Source organism: Chiloscyllium punctatum, unplaced genomic scaffold (genome assembly GCF_047496795.1).
Source record: "Chiloscyllium punctatum isolate Juve2018m unplaced genomic scaffold, sChiPun1.3 scaffold_1197, whole genome shotgun sequence".
Taxonomy (NCBI): domain Eukaryota; kingdom Metazoa; phylum Chordata; class Chondrichthyes; order Orectolobiformes; family Hemiscylliidae; genus Chiloscyllium; species Chiloscyllium punctatum.
Genome location: NW_027310931.1, coordinates 1 through 26,715, shown reverse-complemented (window position 1 = coordinate 26,715; position 26,715 = coordinate 1). Strand labels below are relative to the sequence as shown.

Sequence of the window (26,715 nt, the reverse complement as noted above, 5' to 3'; positions counted from 1 at the left end):
CGTGGGGAAATTGTCCCGTAGTGCCCAGGGATGTGTAGGTTAGGGTGGATTGGCCGTGGGAAATTGTCCCGTAGTGCCCAGGGATGTACAGGTTAGGGTGGATTGGCCGTGGGGAAATTGTCCCACAGTGTCCTGGGATGTGAAGGTTAGGGTGGATTGGCCGTGGGGAAATTGTCCCTTAGTGCCCAGGGATGTGCAGGTTAGGGTGGGATTGGCCGTGGGGAAATTGTCCCGTAGTGCCCAGGGATGTGTAGGTTAGGGTGGATTGGCCGTGGGAAATTGTCCCGTAGTGCCCAGGGATGTACAGGTTAGGGTGGATTGGCCGTGGGGAAATTGTCCTGTACTGCCCAGGGATGTGCAGGTTAGGGTGGGATTGGCCGTGGGGAAATTGTCCCTTAGTGCCCAGGGATGTGCAGGTTAGGGTGGATTGGCCGTGGGGAAATTGTCCTGTACTGCCCAGGGATGTGCAGGTTAGGGTGGATTGGCCGTGGGGAAATTGTCCTGTACTGCCCAGGGATGTACAGGTTAGGGTGGATTGGCCGTGGGGGAATTGTCCCGTCGTGCCCAGGGATGTGCAGGTTAGGGTGGATTGGCCGTGGGGAAATTGTCCCATAGTGCCCAGGGATGTGAAGGTTAGGGTGGATTGGCCGTGGGGAAATTGTCCCGTAGTGCCCAGGGATGTACAGGTTAGGGTGGATTGGCCGTGGGGAAATTGTCCCGTCGTGCCCAGGGATGTGAAGGTTAGGGTGGATTGGCCGTGGGGAAATTGTCCCGTAGTGCCCAGGGATGTGCAGGTTAGGGTGGATTGGCCGTGGGGAAATTGTCCCGTAGTGCCCAGGGATGTACAGGTTAGGGTGGATTGGCCGTGGGGAAATTGTCCCGTCGTGCCCAGGGATGTGAAGGTTAGGGTGGATTGGCCGTGGGGAAATTGTCCCGTAGTGCCCAGGGATGTGCAGGTTAGGGTGGATTGGCCGTGGGGAAATTGTCCCGTAGTGCCCAGGGATGTACAGGTTAGGGTGGATTGGCCGTGCGGGAATTGTCCCGTCGTGCCCAGGGATGTGCAGGTTAGGGGGGGGATTGGCCATGGGGAAATTGTCCCGTAGTGCCCAGGGATGTGAAGGTTAGGGTGGATTGGCCGTGGGGAAATTGTCCCGTAGTGCCCAGGGATGTGCTGGTTAGGGTGGATTGGCCGTGGGGAAATTGTCCCGTCGTGCCCAGGGATGTGCAGGTTAGGGGGGGGATTGGCCATGGGGCATGTAGGGTTCTCGGGATAGGGTGGGGCTTGCTGGGTCTGGGTTGGATTGTATGGTGGGGGGGGGGGTAATTCGGGAGGAGGGTAATGCTGCACAGACTGGAGCCCCCCCACTCCCCAGGTAGCACTCACCTGCCAATCTCCTCCTTGATGAAGGGAGCTTGGTGCCGGTCAGACTCCAGGTCCTTGTCGAAGTGGCTACTCCGATCTGCTTCACTAGCTCCCAGCCGTGGCCACCCTGGCGGAGGGCTCGGGAAGGACGGCGGAGTCTGGTGCAGACGGTTCCAGTGCTCCCGGGGATTGGCAAAGGCTTGGCCGCCAGGGCTCTCCTTGTGAGCAAACACTGAACTGGCAGCTGCACACGGGGAGAGAGAGAGACAGAGAGAGGCTGTGAGTTAGAGACAGATACAGACAGAGGGAGTGTGTTAGAGAGAGACACAGAGAGAGACACGGAGAGAGGGTGTGAGTCAGAGAGACACAGAGAGAGAGACACAGAGAGAGGGTGTGTGTTAGAGAGAGACGCAGAGAGAGACACGGAGAGAGGGTGTGTGTTAGAGAGAGACGCAGAGAGAGACACGGAGAGAGGGTGTGAGTCAGAGAGACACAGAGAGAGAGACACAGAGAGAGGGTGTGTGTTAGAGAGAGACGCAGAGAGAGACACGGAGAGAGGGTGTGTGTTAGAGAGAGACGCAGAGAGAGACACGGAGAGAGGGTGTGAGTCAGAGAGACACAGAGAGAGAGAGAGAGAGAGGGTGTGGGTTAGAGAGAGACAGAGAGAGAGACACAGAGAGAGGGTGTGTGTTAGAGAGAGACAGAGAGAGACATGGAGAGAGGGTGTGTGTAAGAGAGACACAGAGAGAGACACGGAGAGAGGGTGTGAGTTAGAGAGACACAGAGAGAGACACGGAGAGAGGGTGTGTGTTAGAGAGACACAGAGAGAGACAGGGAGAGAGGGTGTGTGTTAGAGAGACACAGAGAGAGACACGGAGAGAGGGTGTGTGTTAGAGAGACACAGAGAGAGACACGGAGAGAGGGTGTGTGTTATAGAGAGACAGAGAGAGACACTGAGAGAGGGTGTGAGTTAGAGAGAGACGCAGAGAGAGACACGGAGAGAGGGTGTGTGTTAGAGAGAGACGCAGAGAGAGACACGGAGAGAGGGTGTGTGTTAGAGAGAGACGCAGAGAGAGACACGGAGAGAGGGTGTGAGTCAGAGAGACACAGAGAGAGAGAGAGAGAGAGGGTGCGGGTTAGAGAGAGACAGAGAGAGAGACACAGAGAGAGGGTGTGTGTTAGAGAGAGACAGAGAGAGACACGGAGAGAGGGTGTGTGTTAGAGAGACACAGAGAGAGACATGGAGAGAGGGTGTGAGTTAGAGAGAGACAGAGAGAGACACGGAGAGAGGGTGTGTGTTAGAGAGACACAGAGAGAGACACGGAGAGAGGGTGTGAGGTAGAGAGACACAGAGAGAGACACGGAGAGAGGGTGTGAGTTAGAGAGACACGGAGAGAGACATGGAGAGAGGGTGTGAGTTAGAGAGACACAGAGAGAGACACAGAGAGAGGGTGTGTGTTAGAGAGACACAGAGAGAGACACAGAGAGAGACACAGAGAGAGGGTGTGAGTTAGAGAGAGACAGAGAGAGACACGGAGAGAGGGTGTGAGTTAGAGAGACACAGAGAGAGACACAGAGAGAGGGTGTGTGTTAGAGAGAGACAGAGAGAGACACGGAGAGAGGGTGTGTGTTAGAGAGACAGAGAGAGAGAAACAGAGAGAGGGTGTGTGTTAGAGAGACACACAAAGAGAGAGACACGGAGAGAGGGTGGGAGTTAGAGAGAGACAGAGAGAGACACGGAGAGAGGGTGTGTGTTAGAGACAGAGAGAGACACTGAGAGAGGGTGTGAGTTAGAGAGAGACAGAGAGAGACACGGAGAGAGGGTGTGTGTTAGAGAGAGACAGAGAGAGACACGGAGAGAGGGTGTGTGTTAGAGAGAGACAGAGAGACACTGAGAGAGGGTGTGAGTTAGAGAGAGACAGAGAGAGACACGGAGAGAGGGTGTGAGTTAGAGAGAGACAGAGAGAGACACGGAGAGAGACACGGAGAGAGGGTGTGAGTTAGAGAGAGACAGAGAGAGACACAGAGAGAGGGTGTGTGTTAGAGAGACACAGAAAGAGAGAGACACTGAGAGAGGGTGTGTGTTAGAGAGACACAGAGAGAGACAGGGAGAGAGGGTGTGTGTTAGAGAGAGACAGAGAGAGACACGGAGAGAGAGTGTGAGTTAGAGAGAGACAGAGAGAGACACGGAGAGAGGGTGTGTGTTAGAGAAACACGGAGAGAGACACGGAGAGAGGGTGTGAGTTAGAGAGACACAGAGAGAGACACGGAGAGAGGGTGTGGGTTAGAGAGAGACAGAGAGAGACACGGAGAGAGACACGGAGAGAGGGTGTGTGTTAGAGAGACACGGAGAGAGACATGGAGAGAGGGAGTGTGTTAGAGAGAGACAGAGAGAGACAGAGAGAGACACGGAGAGAGGGTGTGTGTTAGAGAGAGACAGAGAGAGACACTGAGAGAGGGTGTGTGTTAGAGAGACACAGAGAGAGACACGGAGAGAGGGTGTGTGTTAGAGAGACACAGAGAGAGACATGGAGAGAGGGTGTGAGTTAGAGAGACACGGAGAGAGGGTGTGTGTTAGAGAGAGACAGAGAGAGACACGGAGAGAGGGTGTGTGTTAGAGAGAGACAGAGAGAGACACTGAGAGAGGGTGTGTGTTAGAGAGAGACAGAGAGAGACACGGAGAGAGGGTGTGTGTTAGAGAGACACAGAAAGAGAGAGACACGGAGAGAGGGTGTGTGTTAGAGAGACACAGAAAGAGAGAGACACGGAGAGAGGGTGTGTGTTAGAGAGACACAGAAAGAGAGAGACACGGAGAGAGACACGGAGAGAGGGTGTGTGTTAGAGAGAGACGCAGAGAGAGACACGGAGAGAGGGTGTGAGTCAGAGAGACACAGAGAGAGAGAGAGAGAGAGAGGGTGTGGGTTAGAGAGAGACAGAGAGAGAGACACAGAGAGAGGGTGTGTGTTAGAGAGAGACAGAGAGAGACACGGAGAGAGGGTGTGAGTTAGAGAGAGACAGAGAGACACAGAGAGAGACACGGAGAGAGGGTGTGTGTTAGAGAGACACAGAGAGAGGGTGTGAGGTAGAGAGACACAGAGAGAGACACGGAGAGAGGGTGTGTGTTAGAGAGACACAGAGAGAGACATGGAGAGAGGGTGTGAGTTAGAGAGACACAGAGAGAGACACGGAGAGAGGGTGTGAGTTAGAGAGACACAGAGAGAGACATGGAGAGAGGGTGTGTGTAAGAGAGACACAGAGAGAGACACGGAGAGAGGGTGTGTGTTAGAGAGACACAGAGAGAGACACGGAGAGAGGGTGTGAGGTAGAGAGAGACAGAGAGAGACACGGAGAGAGGGTGTGTGTTAGAGAGACACAGAGAGAGACACGGAGAGAGGGTGTGAGTTAGAGAGACACGGAGAGAGACACGGAGAGAGGGTGTGGGTTAGAGAGACACAGAGAGAGACAGGGAGAGAGGGTGTGTGTTAGAGAGACACGGAGAGAGACACGGAGAGAGGGTGTGGGTTAGAGAGACACAGAGAGAGACATGGAGAGAGGGTGTGAGTTAGAGAGAGACAGAGAGAGACACGGAGAGAGGGTGTGGGTTAGAGAGACACAGAGAGAGACACAGAGAGAGGGTGTGTGTTAGAGAGACACAGAGAGAGACACTGAGAGAGGGTGTGAGTTAGAGAGACACAGAGAGAGACATGGAGAGAGGGTGTGAGTTAGAGAGAGACAGAGAGAGACAGGGAGAGAGGGTGTGGGTTAGAGAGAGACAGAGAGAGACACGGAGAGAGGGTGTGGGTTAGAGAGACACAGAGAGAGACACTGAGAGAGGGTGTGAGTTAGAGAGACACAGAGAGAGACATGGAGAGAGGGTGTGAGTTAGAGAGAGACAGAGAGAGACACGGAGAGAGGGTGTGAGTTAGAGAGACACAGAGAGAGACAGGGAGAGAGGGTGTGAGTTAGAGAAACACGGAGAGAGACACGGAGAGAGGGTGTGAGTTAGAGAGACACAGAGAGAGAGAGAGAGAGAGAGGGTGTGGGTTAGAGAGAGACAGAGAGAGAGACACAGAGAGAGGGTGTGTGTTAGAGAGAGACAGAGAGAGACACGGAGAGAGGGTGTGAGTTAGAGAGAGACAGAGAGACACAGAGAGAGACACGGAGAGAGGGTGTGTGTTAGAGAAACACGGAGAGAGACACGGAGAGAGGGTGTGAGTTAGAGAGAGACAGAGAGAGACACGGAGAGAGGGAGTGTGTTAGAGAGACACGGAGAGAGACACGGAGAGAGGGTGTGAGTTAGAGAGAGACAGAGAGAGACACGGAGAGAGGGTGTGGGTTAGAGAGACACAGAGAGAGACACAGAGAGAGGGAGTGTGTTAGAGAGACACGGAGAGAGACACGGAGAGAGGGTGTGAGTTAGAGAGAGACAGAGAGAGACACGGAGAGAGGGTGTGGGTTAGAGAGACACAGAGAGAGACACGGAGAGAGGGTGTGGGTTAGAGAGAGACAGAGAGAGACACTGAGAGAGGGTGTGAGTTAGAGAGACACGGAGAGAGACACGGATAGAGGGTGTGAGTTAGAGAGAGACAGAGAGAGACACGGAGAGAGGGTGTGTGTTAGAGAGACACAGAGAGAGACAGGGAGAGAGGGTGTGAGTTAGAGAGAGACAGAGAGTGACACGGAGAGAGGGTGTGTGTTAGAGAGAGACAGAGAGAGACACGGAGAGAGGGTGTGGGTTAGAGAGACACAGAGAGAGACACGGAGAGAGGGTGTGAGTTAGAGAGACACAGAGAGAGACACGGAGAGAGGGTGTGGGTTAGAGAGACACAGAGAGAGACACGGAGAGAGGGTGTGTGCTAGAGAGACACAGAGAGAGACAGGGAGAGAGGGTGTGAGTTAGACAGAGACAGAGAGACACGGAGAGAGGGTATTAGTTAGAGAGAGACAGAGAGAGACAAGGAGAGAGGGTGTGAGTTAGAGAGAGACAGAGCTAGATACGGAGAGAGGGTGTGAGTTAGAGAGACAGAGAGAGAGACACAGAGAGAGGGTGTGAGTTAGAGAGACACGGAGAGAGGGTGTGTGTTAGAGAGAGACAGAGAGAGACACGGAGAGAGGGTGTGAGTTAGAGAGACACAGAGAGAGACACGGAGAGAGGGTGTGAGTTAGAGAGACACAGAGAGAGACACGGAGAGAGGGAGTGTGTTAGAGAGACACAGAAAGAGAGAGACACGGAGAGAGGGTGTGTGTTAGAGAGACACGGAGAGAGACACGGAGAGAGGGTGTGAGTTAGAGAGAGACAGAGAGAGACACAGAGAGAGACACAGAGAGAGACACGGAGAGAGACATGGAGAGAGGGTGTGAGTTAGAGAGAGACAGAGAGAGACACGGAGAGAGGGTGTGGGTTAGAGAGACACAGAGAGAGACACGGAGAGAGGGTGTGAGTTAGAGAGACACAGAGAGAGACACTGAGAGAGGGTGTGAGTTAGAGAGAGACAGAGAGAGACACGGAGAGAGGGTGTGAGTTAGAGAGACACAGAGAGAGACACGGAGAGAGGGTGTGAGTTAGAGAGACACAGAGAGAGAGAGACATGGAGAGAGGGTGTGAGTTAGAGAGAGACAGAGAGAGACACGGAGAGAGGGTGTGAGTTAGAGAGAGACAGAGAGAGACACAGAGAGAGGGTGTGTGTTAGAGAGACACAGAAAGAGAGAGACACGGAGAGAGGGTGTGTGTTAGAGAGACACAGAGAGAGAGAGACACGGAGAGAGACACGGAGAGAGGGTGGGAGTTAGAGAGACACGGAGAGAGACACGGAGAGAGGGAGTGTGTTAGAGAGACACAGAAAGAGAGAGACACGGAGGGAGGGTGTGTGTTAGAGAGACACGGAGAGAGACACGGAGAGAGGGAGTGTGTTAGAGAGACACAGAAAGAGAGAGACACGGAGAGAGGGTGTGGGTTAGAGAGACACAGAGAGAGACACGGAGAGAGGGTGTGAGTTAGAGAGACACAGAGAGAGACACGGAGAGAGACACGGAGAGAGGGTGTGAGTCAGAGAGACACAGAGAGAGACACGGAGAGAGACACGGAGAGAGGGTGTGTGTTAGAGAGACACGGAGAGAGACACGGAGAGAGGGTGTGTGTTAGAGAGACACAGAAAGAGAGAGACACGGAGAGAGGGTGTGGGTTAGAGAGACACAGAGAGAGACACGGAGAGAGGGTGTGTGTTAGAGAGACACAGAGAGAGACACGGAGAGAGGGTGTGTGTTAGAGAGACACGGAGAGAGACACGGAGAGAGGGTGTGTGTTAGAGAGACACAGAGAGAGACAGGGAGAGAGGGTGTGAGTTAGAGAGAGACAGAGAGAGACATGGAGAGAGGGTGTGAGTTAGAGAGACACAGAGAGAGACACGGAGAGAGGGTGTGGGTTAGAGAGACACAGAGAGAGACACAGAGAGAGGGTGTGAGTTAGAGAGACACAGAGAGAGACACGGAGAGAGGGTGTGAGTTAGAGAGACACGGAGAGAGGGTGTGAGTTAGAGAGACACAGAGAGAGACACGGAGAGAGGGAGTGAGTTAGAGAGACACAGAGAGACACACGGAGAGAGGGTGTGGGTTAGAGAGAGACAGAGAGAGAGAGGGAGAGAGGGTGTGTGTTAGAGAGACACAGAGAGAGACACAGAGAGAGGGTGTGAGTTAGAGAGACACAGAGAGAGACACGGAGAGAGGGTGTGAGTTAGAGAGACACGGAGAGAGGGTGTGAGTTAGAGAGACACAGAGAGAGACACGGAGAGAGGGAGTGAGTTAGAGAGACACAGAGAGACACACGGAGAGAGGGTGTGGGTTAGAGAGAGACAGAGAGAGAGAGGGAGAGAGGGTGTGTGTTCGAGAGACACAGAGAGAGACACGGAGAGAGGGTGTGGGTTAGAGAGACACAGAGAGAGACACGGAGAGAGGGTGTGAGTTAGAGAGAGACAGAGAGAGACACAGAGAGAGGGTGTGTGTTAGAGAGACACAGAGAGAGACACGGAGAGAGGGTGTGAGTTAGAGAGACACAGAGAGAGACACGGAGAGAGGGTGTGAGTTAGAGAGACACAGAGAGAGACACGGAGAGAGGGTGTGTGTTAGAGAGACACAGAGAGAGACAGGGAGAGAGGGTGTGAGTTAGAGAGACACAGAGAGAGACACGGAGAGAGGGTGTGGGTTAGAGAGACACAGAGAGAGAGAGACACGGAGAGAGGGTGTGGGTTAGAGAGAGATAGAGAGAGACACGGAAAGAGACACGGAGAGAGGGTGTGAGTTAGAGAGACACAGAGAGAGACAGGGAGAGAGGGTGTGTGTTCGAGAGACACAGAGAGAGACACAGAGAGAGGGTGTGTGTTAGAGAGACACCGAGAGAGACACGGAGAGAGGGTGTGAGTCAGAGAGAGACAGAGAGAGACACAGAGAGAGGGTGTGAGTTAGAGAGACACAGAGAGAGACACGGAGAGAGGGTGTGAGTTAGAGAGACACAGAGAGAGACACAGAGAGAGGGTGTGTGTTAGAGAGAGACAGAGAGAGACACAGAGAGAGGGTGTGTGTTAGAGAGACACCGAGAGAGACACGGAGAGAGGGTGTGGGTTAGAGAGACACAGAGAGAGACACTGAGAGAGGGTGTGTGTTAGAGAGACACAGAGAGAGACACTGAGAGAGGGTGTGAGTTAGAGAGAGACAGAGAGAGACACTGAGAGAGGGTGTGTGTTAGAGAGACACAGAGAGAGACATGGAGAGAGGGTGTGGGTTAGAGAGACACAGAGAGAGACATGGAGAGAGGGTGTGGGTTAGAGAGACACAGAGAGAGACATGGAGAGAGGGTGTGGGTTAGAGAGACACAGAGAGAGACACGGAGAGAGGGTGTGAGTTAGAGAGACACAGAGAGAGACACGGAGAGAGGGTGTGAGTTAGAGAGAGACACAGAGAGAGACACTGAGAGAGGGTGTGTGTTAGAGAGACACAGAGAGAAACACGGAGAGAGGGTGTGTGTTAGAGAGACACAGAGAGAGACACGGAGAGAGGGTGTGAGTTAGAGAGAGACACAGAGAGAGACACTGAGAGAGGGTGTGTGTTAGAGAGACACAGAGAGAAACACGGAGAGAGGGTGTGTGTTAGAGAGACACAGAGAGAGACACGGAGAGAGGGTGTGGGTTAGAGAGACACAGAGAGAGACATGGAGAGAGGGTGTGGGTTAGAGAGACACAGAGAGAGACATGGAGAGAGGGTGTGAGTTAGAGAGACACAGAGAGAGACACGGAGAGAGGGTGTGAGTTAGAGAGAGACAGAGAGAGACACGGAGAGAGGGTGTGTGTTAGAGAGACACAGAGAGAGACATGGAGAGAGGGTGTGGGTTAGAGAGACACAGAGAGAGACATGGAGAGAGGGTGTGAGTTAGAGAGACACAGAGAGAGACACGGAGAGAGGGTGTGTGTTAGAGAGACACAGAGAGAGACAGGGAGAGAGGGTGTGTGTTATAGAGACACAGAAAGAGAGACATGGAGAGAGGGTGTGGGTTAGAGAGACACAGAGAGAGACATGGAGAGAGGGTGTGTGTTAGAGAGACACAGAGAGAGACACGGAGAGAGGGTGTGAGTTAGAGAGAGACAGAGAGAGACACGGAGAGAGGGTGTGTGTTAGAGAGACACAGAGAGAGACACGGAGAGAGGGTGTGAGTTAGAGAGACACAGAGAGAGACACGGAGAGAGGGTGTGTGTTAGAGAGAGACAGAGAGAGACACGGAGAGAGGGTGTGTGTTAGAGAGACACAGAGAGAGACACGGAGAGAGGGTGTGAGTTAGAGAGAGACAGAGAGAGATACGGAGAGAGGGTGTGAGTTAGAGAGAGACAGAGAGAGACACGGAGAGAGGGTGTGAGTTAGAGAGACACAGAGAGAGGGTGTGAGTTAGAGAGAGACAGAGAGAGACACGGAGAGAGGGTGTGAGTTAGAGAGAGACAGAGAGAGACACGGAGAGAGGGTGTGAGTTAGAGAGAGACAGAGAGAGACACTGAGAGAGGGTGTGTGCTAGAGAGACACAGAGAGAGACACGGAGAGAGACACGGAGAGAGGGTGTGAGTTAGAGAGAGACAGAGAGAGACACTGAGAGAGGGTGTGAGTTAGAGAGAGACAGAGAGAGACACGGAAAGAGACACGGAGAGAGGGTGTGAGTTAGAGAGAGACAGAGAGAGACACGGAAAGAGACACGGAGAGAGGGTGTGAGTTAGAGAGAGACAGAGAGAGACACGGAGAGAGGGTGTGAGTTAGAGAGAGACAGAGCGAGATACGGAGAGAGGGTGTGAGTTAGAGAGACACAGAGAGAGACACGGAGAGAGGGTGTGAGTTAGAGAGACACAGAGAGAGAGAGACATGGAGAGAGGGTGTGAGTTCGACACAGAGAGAGAGAGACACCGAGAGAGGGTGTGTGTTAGAGAGACACAGAGAGAGACATGGAGAGAGGGAGTGTGTTAGAGAGACACAGAAAGAGAGAGACACGGAGAGAGGGTGTGTGTTAGAGAGACACGGAGAGAGACACGGAGAGAGGGTGTGTGTTAGAGAGACACAGAAAGAGAGAGACACGGAGAGAGGGTGTGGGTTAGAGAGACACAGAGAGAGACACGGAGAGAGGGTGTGAGTTAGAGAGAGACAGGGAGAGAGGGTGTGTGTTAGAGAGACACAGAGAGAGACACGGAGAGAGGGTGTGAGTTAGAGAGAGACAGAGAGAGACACGGAGAGAGGGTGTGAGTTAGAGAGAGACAGGGAGAGAGGGTGTGTGTTAGAGAGACACAGAGAGAGACACGGAGAGAGGGTGTGAGTTAGAGAGAGACAGAGAGAGACACTGAGAGAGGGTGTGAGTTAGAGAGACACAGAGAGAGACACATGGAGAGAGGGTGTGTGTTAGAGAGAGACAGAGAGAGACACCGAGAGAGGGTGTGAGTTAGAGAGACACAGAGAGAGACACATGGAGAGAGGGTGTGAGACAGAGAGACAGAGAGAGACACGGAGAGAGGGTGTGAGTTAGAGAGACACAGAGAGAGACATGGAGAGAGGGTGTGAGTTAGAGAGACACAGAGAGAGACACGGAGAGAGGGTGTGGGTTAGAGAGACACAGAGAGAGACACGGAGAGAGGGTGTGTGCTAGAGAGACACAGAGAGAGACAGGGAGAGAGGGTGTGAGTTAGACAGAGACAGAGAGACACGGAGAGAGGGTATTAGTTAGAGAGAGACAGAGAGAGACAAGGAGAGAGGGTGTGAGTTAGAGAGAGACAGAGCTAGATACGGAGAGAGGGTGTGAGTTAGAGAGACAGAGAGAGAGACACAGAGAGAGGGTGTGAGTTAGAGAGACACGGAGAGAGGGTGTGTGTTAGAGAGAGACAGAGAGAGACACGGAGAGAGGGTGTGAGTTAGAGAGACACAGAGAGAGACACGGAGAGAGGGTGTGAGTTAGAGAGACACAGAGAGAGACACGGAGAGAGGGAGTGTGTTAGAGAGACACAGAAAGAGAGAGACACGGAGAGAGGGTGTGTGTTAGAGAGACACGGAGAGAGACACGGAGAGAGGGTGTGAGTTAGAGAGAGACAGAGAGAGACACAGAGAGAGACACAGAGAGAGACACGGAGAGAGACATGGAGAGAGGGTGTGAGTTAGAGAGAGACAGAGAGAGACACGGAGAGAGGGTGTGGGTTAGAGAGACACAGAGAGAGACACGGAGAGAGGGTGTGAGTTAGAGAGACACAGAGAGAGACACTGAGAGAGGGTGTGAGTTAGAGAGAGACAGAGAGAGACACGGAGAGAGGGTGTGAGTTAGAGAGACACAGAGAGAGACACGGAGAGAGGGTGTGAGTTAGAGAGACACAGAGAGAGAGAGACATGGAGAGAGGGTGTGAGTTAGAGAGAGACAGAGAGAGACACGGAGAGAGGGTGTGAGTTAGAGAGAGACAGAGAGAGACACAGAGAGAGGGTGTGTGTTAGAGAGACACAGAAAGAGAGAGACACGGAGAGAGGGTGTGTGTTAGAGAGACACAGAGAGAGAGAGACACGGAGAGAGACACGGAGAGAGGGTGGGAGTTAGAGAGACACGGAGAGAGACACGGAGAGAGGGAGTGTGTTAGAGAGACACAGAAAGAGAGAGACACGGAGGGAGGGTGTGTGTTAGAGAGACACGGAGAGAGACACGGAGAGAGGGAGTGTGTTAGAGAGACACAGAAAGAGAGAGACACGGAGAGAGGGTGTGGGTTAGAGAGACACAGAGAGAGACACGGAGAGAGGGTGTGAGTTAGAGAGACACAGAGAGAGACACGGAGAGAGACACGGAGAGAGGGTGTGAGTCAGAGAGACACAGAGAGAGACACGGAGAGAGACACGGAGAGAGGGTGTGTGTTAGAGAGACACGGAGAGAGACACGGAGAGAGGGTGTGTGTTAGAGAGACACAGAAAGAGAGAGACACGGAGAGAGGGTGTGGGTTAGAGAGACACAGAGAGAGACACGGAGAGAGGGTGTGTGTTAGAGAGACACAGAGAGAGACACGGAGAGAGGGTGTGTGTTAGAGAGACACGGAGAGAGACACGGAGAGAGGGTGTGTGTTAGAGAGACACAGAGAGAGACAGGGAGAGAGGGTGTGAGTTAGAGAGAGACAGAGAGAGACATGGAGAGAGGGTGTGAGTTAGAGAGACACAGAGAGAGACACGGAGAGAGGGTGTGGGTTAGAGAGACACAGAGAGAGACACAGAGAGAGGGTGTGAGTTAGAGAGACACAGAGAGAGACACGGAGAGAGGGTGTGAGTTAGAGAGACACGGAGAGAGGGTGTGAGTTAGAGAGACACAGAGAGAGACACGGAGAGAGGGAGTGAGTTAGAGAGACACAGAGAGACACACGGAGAGAGGGTGTGGGTTAGAGAGAGACAGAGAGAGAGAGGGAGAGAGGGTGTGTGTTAGAGAGACACAGAGAGAGACACAGAGAGAGGGTGTGAGTTAGAGAGACACAGAGAGAGACACGGAGAGAGGGTGTGAGTTAGAGAGACACGGAGAGAGGGTGTGAGTTAGAGAGACACAGAGAGAGACACGGAGAGAGGGAGTGAGTTAGAGAGACACAGAGAGACACACGGAGAGAGGGTGTGGGTTAGAGAGAGACAGAGAGAGAGAGGGAGAGAGGGTGTGTGTTCGAGAGACACAGAGAGAGACACGGAGAGAGGGTGTGGGTTAGAGAGACACAGAGAGAGACACGGAGAGAGGGTGTGAGTTAGAGAGAGACAGAGAGAGACACAGAGAGAGGGTGTGTGTTAGAGAGACACAGAGAGAGACACGGAGAGAGGGTGTGAGTTAGAGAGACACAGAGAGAGACACGGAGAGAGGGTGTGAGTTAGAGAGACACAGAGAGAGACACGGAGAGAGGGTGTGTGTTAGAGAGACACAGAGAGAGACAGGGAGAGAGGGTGTGAGTTAGAGAGACACAGAGAGAGACACGGAGAGAGGGTGTGGGTTAGAGAGACACAGAGAGAGAGAGACACGGAGAGAGGGTGTGGGTTAGAGAGAGATAGAGAGAGACACGGAAAGAGACACGGAGAGAGGGTGTGAGTTAGAGAGACACAGAGAGAGACAGGGAGAGAGGGTGTGTGTTCGAGAGACACAGAGAGAGACACAGAGAGAGGGTGTGTGTTAGAGAGACACCGAGAGAGACACGGAGAGAGGGTGTGAGTCAGAGAGAGACAGAGAGAGACACAGAGAGAGGGTGTGAGTTAGAGAGACACAGAGAGAGACACGGAGAGAGGGTGTGAGTTAGAGAGACACAGAGAGAGACACAGAGAGAGGGTGTGTGTTAGAGAGAGACAGAGAGAGACACAGAGAGAGGGTGTGTGTTAGAGAGACACCGAGAGAGACACGGAGAGAGGGTGTGGGTTAGAGAGACACAGAGAGAGACACTGAGAGAGGGTGTGTGTTAGAGAGACACAGAGAGAGACACTGAGAGAGGGTGTGAGTTAGAGAGAGACAGAGAGAGACACTGAGAGAGGGTGTGTGTTAGAGAGACACAGAGAGAGACATGGAGAGAGGGTGTGGGTTAGAGAGACACAGAGAGAGACATGGAGAGAGGGTGTGGGTTAGAGAGACACAGAGAGAGACATGGAGAGAGGGTGTGGGTTAGAGAGACACAGAGAGAGACACGGAGAGAGGGTGTGAGTTAGAGAGACACAGAGAGAGACACGGAGAGAGGGTGTGAGTTAGAGAGAGACACAGAGAGAGACACTGAGAGAGGGTGTGTGTTAGAGAGACACAGAGAGAAACACGGAGAGAGGGTGTGTGTTAGAGAGACACAGAGAGAGACACGGAGAGAGGGTGTGAGTTAGAGAGAGACACAGAGAGAGACACTGAGAGAGGGTGTGTGTTAGAGAGACACAGAGAGAAACACGGAGAGAGGGTGTGTGTTAGAGAGACACAGAGAGAGACACGGAGAGAGGGTGTGGGTTAGAGAGACACAGAGAGAGACATGGAGAGAGGGTGTGGGTTAGAGAGACACAGAGAGAGACATGGAGAGAGGGTGTGAGTTAGAGAGACACAGAGAGAGACACGGAGAGAGGGTGTGAGTTAGAGAGAGACAGAGAGAGACACGGAGAGAGGGTGTGTGTTAGAGAGACACAGAGAGAGACATGGAGAGAGGGTGTGGGTTAGAGAGACACAGAGAGAGACATGGAGAGAGGGTGTGAGTTAGAGAGACACAGAGAGAGACACGGAGAGAGGGTGTGTGTTAGAGAGACACAGAGAGAGACAGGGAGAGAGGGTGTGTGTTATAGAGACACAGAAAGAGAGACATGGAGAGAGGGTGTGGGTTAGAGAGACACAGAGAGAGACATGGAGAGAGGGTGTGTGTTAGAGAGACACAGAGAGAGACACGGAGAGAGGGTGTGAGTTAGAGAGAGACAGAGAGAGACACGGAGAGAGGGTGTGTGTTAGAGAGACACAGAGAGAGACACGGAGAGAGGGTGTGAGTTAGAGAGACACAGAGAGAGACACGGAGAGAGGGTGTGTGTTAGAGAGAGACAGAGAGAGACACGGAGAGAGGGTGTGTGTTAGAGAGACACAGAGAGAGACACGGAGAGAGGGTGTGAGTTAGAGAGAGACAGAGAGAGATACGGAGAGAGGGTGTGAGTTAGAGAGAGACAGAGAGAGACACGGAGAGAGGGTGTGAGTTAGAGAGACACAGAGAGAGGGTGTGAGTTAGAGAGAGACAGAGAGAGACACGGAGAGAGGGTGTGAGTTAGAGAGAGACAGAGAGAGACACGGAGAGAGGGTGTGAGTTAGAGAGAGACAGAGAGAGACACTGAGAGAGGGTGTGTGCTAGAGAGACACAGAGAGAGACACGGAGAGAGACACGGAGAGAGGGTGTGAGTTAGAGAGAGACAGAGAGAGACACTGAGAGAGGGTGTGAGTTAGAGAGAGACAGAGAGAGACACGGAAAGAGACACGGAGAGAGGGTGTGAGTTAGAGAGAGACAGAGAGAGACACGGAAAGAGACACGGAGAGAGGGTGTGAGTTAGAGAGAGACAGAGAGAGACACGGAGAGAGGGTGTGAGTTAGAGAGAGACAGAGCGAGATACGGAGAGAGGGTGTGAGTTAGAGAGACACAGAGAGAGACACGGAGAGAGGGTGTGAGTTAGAGAGACACAGAGAGAGAGAGACATGGAGAGAGGGTGTGAGTTCGACACAGAGAGAGAGAGACACCGAGAGAGGGTGTGTGTTAGAGAGACACAGAGAGAGACATGGAGAGAGGGAGTGTGTTAGAGAGACACAGAAAGAGAGAGACACGGAGAGAGGGTGTGTGTTAGAGAGACACGGAGAGAGACACGGAGAGAGGGTGTGTGTTAGAGAGACACAGAAAGAGAGAGACACGGAGAGAGGGTGTGGGTTAGAGAGACACAGAGAGAGACACGGAGAGAGGGTGTGAGTTAGAGAGAGACAGGGAGAGAGGGTGTGTGTTAGAGAGACACAGAGAGAGACACGGAGAGAGGGTGTGAGTTAGAGAGAGACAGAGAGAGACACGGAGAGAGGGTGTGAGTTAGAGAGAGACAGGGAGAGAGGGTGTGTGTTAGAGAGACACAGAGAGAGACACGGAGAGAGGGTGTGAGTTAGAGAGAGACAGAGAGAGACACTGAGAGAGGGTGTGAGTTAGAGAGACACAGAGAGAGACACATGGAGAGAGGGTGTGTGTTAGAGAGAGACAGAGAGAGACACCGAGAGAGGGTGTGAGTTAGAGAGACACAGAGAGAGACACATGGAGAGAGGGTGTGAGACAGAGAGACAGAGAGAGACACGGAGAGAGGGTGTGAGTTAGAGAGACACAGAGAGAGACATGGAGAGAGGGTGTGAGTTAGAGAGACACAGAGAGAGACACATGGAGAGAGGGTGTGTGTTAGAGAGAGACAGAGAGAGACCCGGAGAGAGGGTGTGAGTTAGAGAGAGACAGAGAGAGACACGGAGAGAGGGTGTGTGTTAGAGAGACACAGAGAGAGACACGGAGAGAGGGTGTGAGTTAGAGAGAGACAGAGAGAGACACAGAGAGAGACACAGAGAGAGACACGGAGAGAGACATGGAGAGAGGGTGTGGGTTAGAGAGAGACAGAGAGAGACACAGAGAGAGACACAGAGAGAGACACGGAGAGAGACATGGAGAGAGGGTGTGGGTTAGAGAGAGACACAGAGAGAGACATGGAGAGAGGGTGTGAGTTAGAGAGAGACAGAGAGAGACACGGAGAGAGGGTGTGAGTTAGAGAGAGACAGAGAGAGACACTGAGAGAGGGTGTGTGTTAGAGAGAGACAGAGAGAGACACGGAGAGAGGGTGTGAGTTAGAGAGACACAGAGAGAGACATGGAGAGAGGGTGTGAGTTAGAGAGAGACAGAGAGAGACACGGAGAGAGGGTGTGAGTTAGAGAGACACAGAGAGAGACACGGAGAGAGGGTGTGAGTTAGAGAGACACAGAGAGAGACACGGAGAGAGGGTGTGTGTTAGAGAGAGACAGAGAGAGACACAGAGAGAGGGTGTGTGTTAGAGAAACACGGAGAGAGACACGGAGAGAGGGTGTGAGTTAGAGAGACACAGAGAGAGACACGGAGAGAGGGTGTGTGTTAGAGAAACACGGAGAGAGACACGGAGAGAGGGTGTGAGTTAGAGAGAGACAGAGAGAGACACAGAGAGAGGGTGTGAGTTAGAGAGACACGGAGAGAGACACTGAGAGAGGGTGTGAGTTAGAGAGAGACAGAGAGAGACACGGAGAGAGGGTGTGAGTTAGAGAGAGACAGAGAGAGACACGGAGAGAGGGTGTGAGTTAGAGAGACACGGAGAGAGGGTGTGTGTTAGAGAGACACGGAGAGAGACACGGAGAGAGGGTGTGAGTTAGAGAGAGACAGAGAGAGACACGGAGAGAGGGTGTGTGTTAGAGAGACACAGAGAGAGACACGGAGAGAGGGTGTGTGTTAGAGAGACACAGAGAGAGACAGGGAGAGAGGGTGTGAGTTAGAGAGACACAGAAAGAGAGAGACACGGAGAGAGGGTGTGGGTTAGAGAGAGACAGAGAGAGACACTGAGAGCGGGTGTGTGTTAGAGAGAGACAGAGAGAGACACAGAGAGAGGGTGTGAGTTAGAGAGAGACAGAGAGAGGGTGTGTGTTAGAGAGACACAGAGAGAGACACGGAGAGAGGGTGTGTGTTAGAGAGAGACAGAGAGAGACACAGAGAGAGGGTGTGAGTTAGAGAGAGACAGAGAGAGACACGGAGAGAGGGTGTGTGTTAGAGAGACAGAGAGAGACACTGAGAGAGGGTGTGTGTTAGAGAGAGACAGAGAGAGACATGGAGAGAGGGTGTGGGTTAGAGAGACACGGAGAGAGACACGGAGAGAGGGTGTGTGTTAGAGAGACACCGAGAGAGACACGGAGAGAGGGTGTGAGTTAGAGAGAGACAGAGAGAGACACAGAGAGAGGGTGTGTGTTAGAGAGACACAGAAAGAGAGAGACACGGAGAGAGGGTGTGTGTTAGAGAGACACAGAGAGAGAGAGACACGGAGAGAGACACGGAGAGAGGGTGGGAGTTAGAGAGACACGGAGAGAGACACGGAGAGAGGGAGTGTGTTAGAGAGACACAGAAAGAGAGAGACACGGAGGGAGGGTGTGTGTTAGAGAGACACGGAGAGAGACACGGAGAGAGGGAGTGTGTTAGAGAGACACAGAAAGAGAGAGACACGGAGAGAGGGTGTGGGTTAGAGAGACACAGAGAGAGACACGGAGAGAGGGTGTGAGTTAGAGAGACACAGAGAGAGACACGGAGAGAGACACGGAGAGAGGGTGTGAGTCAGAGAGACACAGAGAGAGACACGGAGAGAGACACGGAGAGAGGGTGTGTGTTAGAGAGACACGGAGAGAGACACGGAGAGAGGGTGTGTGTTAGAGAGACACAGAAAGAGAGAGACACGGAGAGAGGGTGTGGGTTAGAGAGACACAGAGAGAGACACGGAGAGAGGGTGTGTGTTAGAGAGACACAGAGAGAGACACGGAGAGAGGGTGTGTGTTAGAGAGACACGGAGAGAGACACGGAGAGAGGGTGTGTGTTAGAGAGACACAGAGAGAGACAGGGAGAGAGGGTGTGAGTTAGAGAGAGACAGAGAGAGACATGGAGAGAGGGTGTGAGTTAGAGAGACACAGAGAGAGACACGGAGAGAGGGTGTGGGTTAGAGAGACACAGAGAGAGACACAGAGAGAGGGTGTGAGTTAGAGAGACACAGAGAGAGACACGGAGAGAGGGTGTGAGTTAGAGAGACACGGAGAGAGGGTGTGAGTTAGAGAGACACAGAGAGAGACACGGAGAGAGGGAGTGAGTTAGAGAGACACAGAGAGACACACGGAGAGAGGGTGTGGGTTAGAGAGAGACAGAGAGAGAGAGGGAGAGAGGGTGTGTGTTAGAGAGACACAGAGAGAGACACAGAGAGAGGGTGTGAGTTAGAGAGACACAGAGAGAGACACGGAGAGAGGGTGTGAGTTAGAGAGACACGGAGAGAGGGTGTGAGTTAGAGAGACACAGAGAGAGACACGGAGAGAGGGAGTGAGTTAGAGAGACACAGAGAGACACACGGAGAGAGGGTGTGGGTTAGAGAGAGACAGAGAGAGAGAGGGAGAGAGGGTGTGTGTTCGAGAGACACAGAGAGAGACACGGAGAGAGGGTGTGGGTTAGAGAGACACAGAGAGAGACACGGAGAGAGGGTGTGAGTTAGAGAGAGACAGAGAGAGACACAGAGAGAGGGTGTGTGTTAGAGAGACACAGAGAGAGACACGGAGAGAGGGTGTGAGTTAGAGAGACACAGAGAGAGACACGGAGAGAGGGTGTGAGTTAGAGAGACACAGAGAGAGACACGGAGAGAGGGTGTGTGTTAGAGAGACACAGAGAGAGACAGGGAGAGAGGGTGTGAGTTAGAGAGACACAGAGAGAGACACGGAGAGAGGGTGTGGGTTAGAGAGACACAGAGAGAGAGAGACACGGAGAGAGGGTGTGGGTTAGAGAGAGATAGAGAGAGACACGGAAAGAGACACGGAGAGAGGGTGTGAGTTAGAGAGACACAGAGAGAGACAGGGAGAGAGGGTGTGTGTTCGAGAGACACAGAGAGAGACACAGAGAGAGGGTGTGTGGTTAGAGAGACACCGAGAGAGACACGGAGAGAGGGTGTGAGTCAGAGAGAGACAGAGAGAGACACAGAGAGAGGGTGTGAGTTAGAGAGACACAGAGAGAGACACGGAGAGAGGGTGTGAGTTAGAGAGACACAGAGAGAGACACAGAGAGAGGGTGTGTGTTAGAGAGAGGACAGAGAGAGACACAGAGAGAGGGTGTGTGTTAGAGAGACACCGAGAGAGACACGGAGAGAGGGTGTGGGTTAGAGAGACACAGAGAGAGACACTGAGAGGAGGGTGTGTGTTAGAGAGACACAGAGAGAGACACTGAGAGAGGGTGTGAGTTAGAGAGAGACAGAGAGAGACACTGAGAGAGGGTGTGTGTTAGAGAGACACAGAGAGAGACATGGAGAGAGGGTGTGGGTTAGAGAGACACAGAGAGAGACATGGAGAGAGGGTGTGGGTTAGAGAGACACAGAGAGAGACATGGAGAGAGGGTGTGGGTTAGAGAGACACAGAGAGAGACACGGAGAGAGGGTGTGAGTTAGAGAGACACAGAGAGAGACACGAGAGAGGGTGTGAGTTAGAGAGAGACACAGAGAGAGACACTGAGTGTGTGTTAGAGAGACACAGAGAGAAACACGGAGAGAGGGTGTGTGTTAGAGAGACACAGAGAGAGACACGGAGAGAGGGTGTGAGTTAGAGAGAGACACAGAGAGAGACACTGAGAGAGGGTGTGTGTTAGAGAGACACAGAGAGAAACACGGAGAGAGGGTGTGTGTTAGAGAGACACAGAGAGAGACACGGAGAGAGGGTGTGGGTTAGAGAGACACAGAGAGAGACATGGAGAGAGGGTGTGGGTTAGAGAGACACAGAGAGAGACATGGAGAGAGGGTGTGAGTTAGAGAGACACAGAGAGAGACACGGAGAGAGGGTGTGAGTTAGAGAGAGACAGAGAGAGACACGGGAGAGGGTGTGTGTTAGAGAGACACAGAGAGAGACATGGAGAGAGGGTGTGGGTTAGAGAGACACAGAGAGAGACATGGAGAGAGGGTGTGAGTTAGAGAGACACAGAGAGAGACACGGAGAGAGGGTGTGTGTTAGAGAGACACAGAGAGAGACAGGGAGAGAGGGTGTGTGTTATAGAGACACAGAAGAGAGACATGGAGAGAGGGTGTGGGTTAGAGAGACACAGAGAGAGACATGGAGAGAGGGTGTGTGTTAGAGAGACACAGAGAGAGACACGGAGAGAGGGTGTGAGTTAGAGAGAGACAGAGAGAGACACGGAGAGAGGGTGTGTGTTAGAGAGACACAGAGAGAGACACGGAGAGAGGGTGTGAGTTAGAGAGACACAGAGAGAGACACGGAGAGAGGGTGTGTGTTAGAGAGAGACAGAGAGAGACACGGAGAGAGGGTGTGTGTTAGAGAGACACAGAGAGAGACACGGAGAGAGGGTGTGAGTTAGAGAGAGACAGAGAGAGATACGGAGAGAGGGTGTGAGTTAGAGAGAGACAGAGAGAGACACGGAGAGAGGGTGTGAGTTAGAGAGACACAGAGAGAGGGTGTGAGTTAGAGAGAGACAGAGAGAGACACGGAGAGAGGGTGTGAGTTAGAGAGAGACAGAGAGAGACACGGAGAGAGGGTGTGAGTTAGAGAGAGACAGAGAGAGACACTGAGAGAGGGTGTGTGCTAGAGAGACACAGAGAGAGACACGGAGAGAGACACGGAGAGAGGGTGTGAGTTAGAGAGAGACAGAGAGAGACACTGAGAGAGGGTGTGAGTTAGAGAGAGACAGAGAGAGACACGGAAAGAGACACGGAGAGAGGGTGTGAGTTAGAGAGAGACAGAGAGAGACACGGAAAGAGACACGGAGAGAGGGTGTGAGTTAGAGAGAGACAGAGAGAGACACGGAGAGAGGGTGTGAGTTAGAGAGAGACAGAGCGAGATACGGAGAGAGGGTGTGAGTTAGAGAGACACAGAGAGAGGACACGGAGAGAGGGTGTGAGTTAGAGACACAGAGAGAGAGAGACATGGAGAGAGGGTGTGAGTTCGACACAGAGAGAGAGAGACACCGAGAGAGGGTGTGTGTTAGAGAGACACAGAGAGAGACATGGAGAGAGGGAGTGTGTTAGAGAGACACAGAAAGAGAGAGACACGGAGAGAGGGTGTGTGTTAGAGAGACACGGAGAGAGGACACGGAGAGAGGGTGTGTGTTAGAGAGACACAGAAAGAGAGAGACACGGAGAGAGGGTGTGGGGTTAGAGAGACACAGAGAGAGACACGGAGAGAGGGTGTGAGTTAGAGAGAGACAGGGAGAGAGGGTGTGTGTTAGAGAGACACAGAGAGAGACACGGAGAGAGGGTGTGAGTTAGAGAGAGACAGAGAGAGACACGGAGAGAGGGTGTGAGTTAGAGAGAGACAGGGAGAGAGGGTGTGTGTTAGAGAGACACAGAGAGAGACACGGAGAGAGGGTGTGAGTTAGAGAGAGACAGAGAGAGACACTGAGAGAGGGTGTGAGTTAGAGAGACACAGAGAGAGACACATGGAGAGAGGGTGTGTGTTAGAGAGAGACAGAGAGAGACACCGAGAGAGGGTGTGAGTTAGAGAGACACAGAGAGAGACACATGGAGAGAGGGTGTGAGACAGAGAGACAGAGAGAGACACGGAGAGAGGGTGTGAGTTAGAGAGACACAGAGAGAGACATGGAGAGAGGGTGTGAGTTAGAGAGACACAGAGAGAGACACATGGAGAGAGGGTGTGTGTTAGAGAGAGACAGAGAGAGACCCGGAGAGAGGGTGTGAGTTAGAGAGAGACAGAGAGAGACACGGAGAGAGGGTGTGTGTTGAGAGACACAGAGAGAGACACGGAGAGAGGGTGTGAGTTAGAGAGAGACAGAGAGAGACACAGAGAGAGACACAGAGAGAGACACGGAGAGAGACATGGAGAGAGGGTGTGGGTTAGAGAGAGACAGAGAGAGACACAGAGAGAGACACAGAGAGAGACACGGAGAGAGACATGGAGAGAGGGTGTGGGTTAGAGAGAGACACAGAGAGAGACATGGAGAGAGGGTGTGAGTTAGAGAGAGACAGAGAGAGACACGGAGAGAGGGTGTGAGTTAGAGAGAGACAGAGAGAGACACTGAGAGAGGGTGTGTGTTAGAGAGAGACAGAGAGAGACACGGAGAGAGGGTGTGAGTTAGAGAGACACAGAGAGAGACATGGAGAGAGGGTGTGAGTTAGAGAGAGACAGAGAGAGACACGGAGAGAGGGTGTGAGTTAGAGAGACACAGAGAGAGACACGGAGAGAGGGTGTGAGTTAGAGAGACACAGAGAGAGACACGGAGAGAGGGTGTGTGTTAGAGAGAGACAGAGAGAGACACAGAGAGAGGGTGTGTGTTAGAGAAACACGGAGAGAGACACGGAGAGAGGGTGTGAGTTAGAGAGACACAGAGAGAGACACGGAGAGAGGGTGTGTGTTAGAGAAACACGGGAGAGAGACACGGAGAGAGGGTGTGAGTTAGAGAGAGACAGAGAGAGACACAGAGAGAGGGTGTGAGTTAGAGAGACACGGAGAGAGACACTGAGAGAGGGTGTGAGTTAGAGAGAGACAGAGAGAGACACGGAGAGAGGGTGTGAGTTAGAGAGAGACAGAGAGAGACACGGAGAGAGGGTGTGAGTTAGAGAGACACGGAGAGAGGGTGTGTGTTAGAGAGACACGGAGAGAGACACGGAGAGAGGGTGTGAGTTAGAGAGAGACAGAGAGAGACACGGAGAGAGGGTGTGTGTTAGAGAGACACAGAGAGAGACACGGAGAGAGGGTGTGTGTTAGAGAGACACAGAGAGAGACAGGGAGAGAGGGTGTGAGTTAGAGAGACACAGAAAGAGAGAGACACGGAGAGAGGGTGTGGGTTAGAGAGAGACAGAGAGAGACACTGAGAGCGGGTGTGTGTTAGAGAGAGACAGAGAGAGACACAGAGAGAGGGTGTGAGTTAGAGAGAGACAGAGAGAGGGTGTGTGTTAGAGAGACACAGAGAGAGACACGGAGAGAGGGTGTGTGTTAGAGAGAGACAGAGAGAGACACAGAGAGAGGGTGTGAGTTAGAGAGAGACAGAGAGAGACACGGAGAGAGGGTGTGTGTTAGAGAGACAGAGAGAGACACTGAGAGAGGGTGTGTGTTAGAGAGAGACAGAGAGAGACATGGAGAGAGGGTGTGGTTAGAGAGACACGGAGAGAGACACGGAGAGAGGGTGTGTGTTAGAGAGACACCGAGAGAGACACGGAGAGAGGGTGTGAGTTAGAGAGAGACAGAGAGAGACACAGAGAGAGGGTGTGAGTTAGAGAGAGACAGAGAGAGGGTGTGTGTTAGAGAGACACAGAGAGAGACACGGAGAGAGGGTGTGTGTTAGAGAGAGACAGAGAGAGACACAGAGAGAGGGTGTGAGTTAGAGAGAGACAGAGAGAGGACACGGAGAGAGGGTGTGTGTTAGAGAGACAGAGAGAGACACTGAGAGAGGGTGTGTGTTAGAGAGAGACAGGGAGAGACATGGAGAGAGGGTGTGGGTTAGAGAGACACGGAGAGAGACACGGAGAGAGGGTGTGTGTTAGAGAGACACCGAGAGAGACACGGAGAGAGGGTGTGAGTTAGAGAGAGACAGAGAGAGACACAGAGAGAGGGTGTGAGTTAGAGAGAGACAGGAGAGAGGGTGTGTGTTAGAGAGACACAGAGAGAGACACGGAGAGAGGGTGTGAGTTAGAGAGAGACAGAGAGAGACACGGAGAGAGGGTGTGTGTTAGAGAGACACAGAGAGAGACACGGAGAGAGGGTGTGAGTTAGAGAGAGACAGAGAGAGACACGGAGAGAGGGTGTGTGTTAGAGAGACACAGAGAGAGACACGGAGAGAGGGTGTGAGTTAGAGAGAGACAGAGAGAGACACTGAGAGAGGGTGTGAGTTAGAGAGACACAGAGAGAGACACGGAGAGAGGGTGTGTGTTAGAGAGACACCGAGAGAGACACGGAGAGAGGTGTGAGTTAGAGAGAGACAGAGAGAGACACTGAGAGAGGGTGTGAGTTAGAGAGACACCGAGAGAGACACGGAGAGAGGGAGTGTGTTAGAGAGACACGGAGAGAGACAGGGAGAGAGGGTGTGGGTTAGAGAGACACAGAGAGAGACACGGAGAGAGGGTGTGTGTTAGAGAGAGACAGAGAGAGACACGGAGAGAGGGTGTGTGTTAGAGAGAGACAGAGAGAGACACGGAGAGAGGGTGTGTGTTAGAGAGACACAGAGAGAGACACGGAGAGAGGGTGTGAGTTAGAGAGAGACAGAGAGAGACACGGAGAGAGGGGTGTGGGTTAGAGAGAGACAGTCAAGAGTGCACTGCCGAGGGAGCTCCACACTGTCAGAGGGTCAGCGCCGAGGCAGCCCCGCACTGTCGGAGGGTCAGCGCCGAGGGAGCTCCGCACTGTGGGAGGGTCAGCGCTGAGGGAGCCCCGCACTGTGGAGGGTCAGCGCTGAGGGAGCCCCACACTGTGGGAGGGTCAGCGCCGAGGGAGCAAGGAGGATGGGTGGAAGGCCTCACTCCTGAGCCAGACGAGAATCACTCACCCACTGCTGGGTTCGCCAGGCCTCCAAAAGCTCCGTTTGCTAGTTGTCCGATCGTGCTGTAGGCCGGCGTCCTGCAGTAGGGATCTGCAGGGAGAAATGGCACAGAGACAGACTGGGACGGTTACCAGGCCAGCTCTCCAACCAACAACCTCAACCGAGCTCCTGTCCAACCCCTCAACCTTGCCCTTTCCCTGCTTCCCAGCAGCACCTGAATCCAGGGAGCCAGGCCTGCATAGCTCACGCCCTCCGTTCCCCAAATGTGAGCTACTGTCCTTGGCGACAGACAGCCAGTGGTCAGGTGGCCATCTTGTCTCTCAGAGTAGGACTGAGGGGACGCCCAGTTTGAGCTGACCTGGAGGCTGGGGAGGGTGGGTGGGGGGGGGGGGGAGGGGTTGGCAGTTTGTCAACTTAGATGTTCACAAATGACCCAGCGGGCTATGGAAATTCACTCACTAAGTGTTGGAAACCGACTATGTGGTTTGAGCAAAACCCGTCGAGGGTTCGATCAGCCATGTTGGAAAGGCTTGGGGGAGTGGGCCTAGTGACCTGAAAGGCCGAGTCCTCCTCTCCTGACAGAGGGGGAACGCTGCAAATCAGCAAGACATCAACCACGATAGCAGGGAGCACCACGGGGAGGGCGGGATGGACGGTCAGCAACCTCTCAGGGAGGATGGCAGGGTCCTGGGTGTAATATATTACTGGTATACAGCAGGGCTGCCTGACTTCCATTGACATTCAGTCCAGCCCGCAGACTGCTCTCCACCAGCCCCCCGACTAACTCCCCCAGCCCCACGCCCCCTCCCTGGGGACACGTGTAGGAACAGCTTCCCTGAGCACTGGGGGGGGGTTTCAGGCCCCCCTTCACTGTGACCAAGGTCAGGGGAGGGGGGAACCCAGCTGCAGGACTTACCGAGATGTGAGGGAGGATTGAGGAATGTGTTGAGGTTGCTTGGAGGTGCAAACGGTGAAGACGCTGGATGAACCGCATCTGGAAGAACACGAGAGCAGGTCATCAGTGAAGAGCATTCACACCGCGACACGACCATCCCGCCGACACAGCTCTGGAGGGGAATCCTCACCCCAGTCTGC

General features: G+C 53.1%; 1 protein-coding gene across 1 annotated transcript in view; it reads right to left on the bottom strand.

The window, feature by feature from the left end:
• LOC140474824 (uncharacterized) overlaps positions 1-26,672 on the bottom strand; it is a 30,725-nt gene extending 4,053 nt beyond the window's left edge. Inside the window, exons 1-3 of the mRNA XM_072567732.1 lie at positions 26,537-26,672; positions 25,627-25,710; positions 1,385-1,607 (exon numbers count right to left, since the gene is read on the bottom strand). Coding sequence (XP_072423833.1) covers positions 1,385-1,607; positions 25,627-25,710; positions 26,537-26,672 — 443 coding nt within the window. The remainder of the gene's footprint in view (positions 1-1,384; positions 1,608-25,626; positions 25,711-26,536) is intronic.
• Between the last annotated feature and the right edge of the window lie 43 nt (positions 26,673-26,715).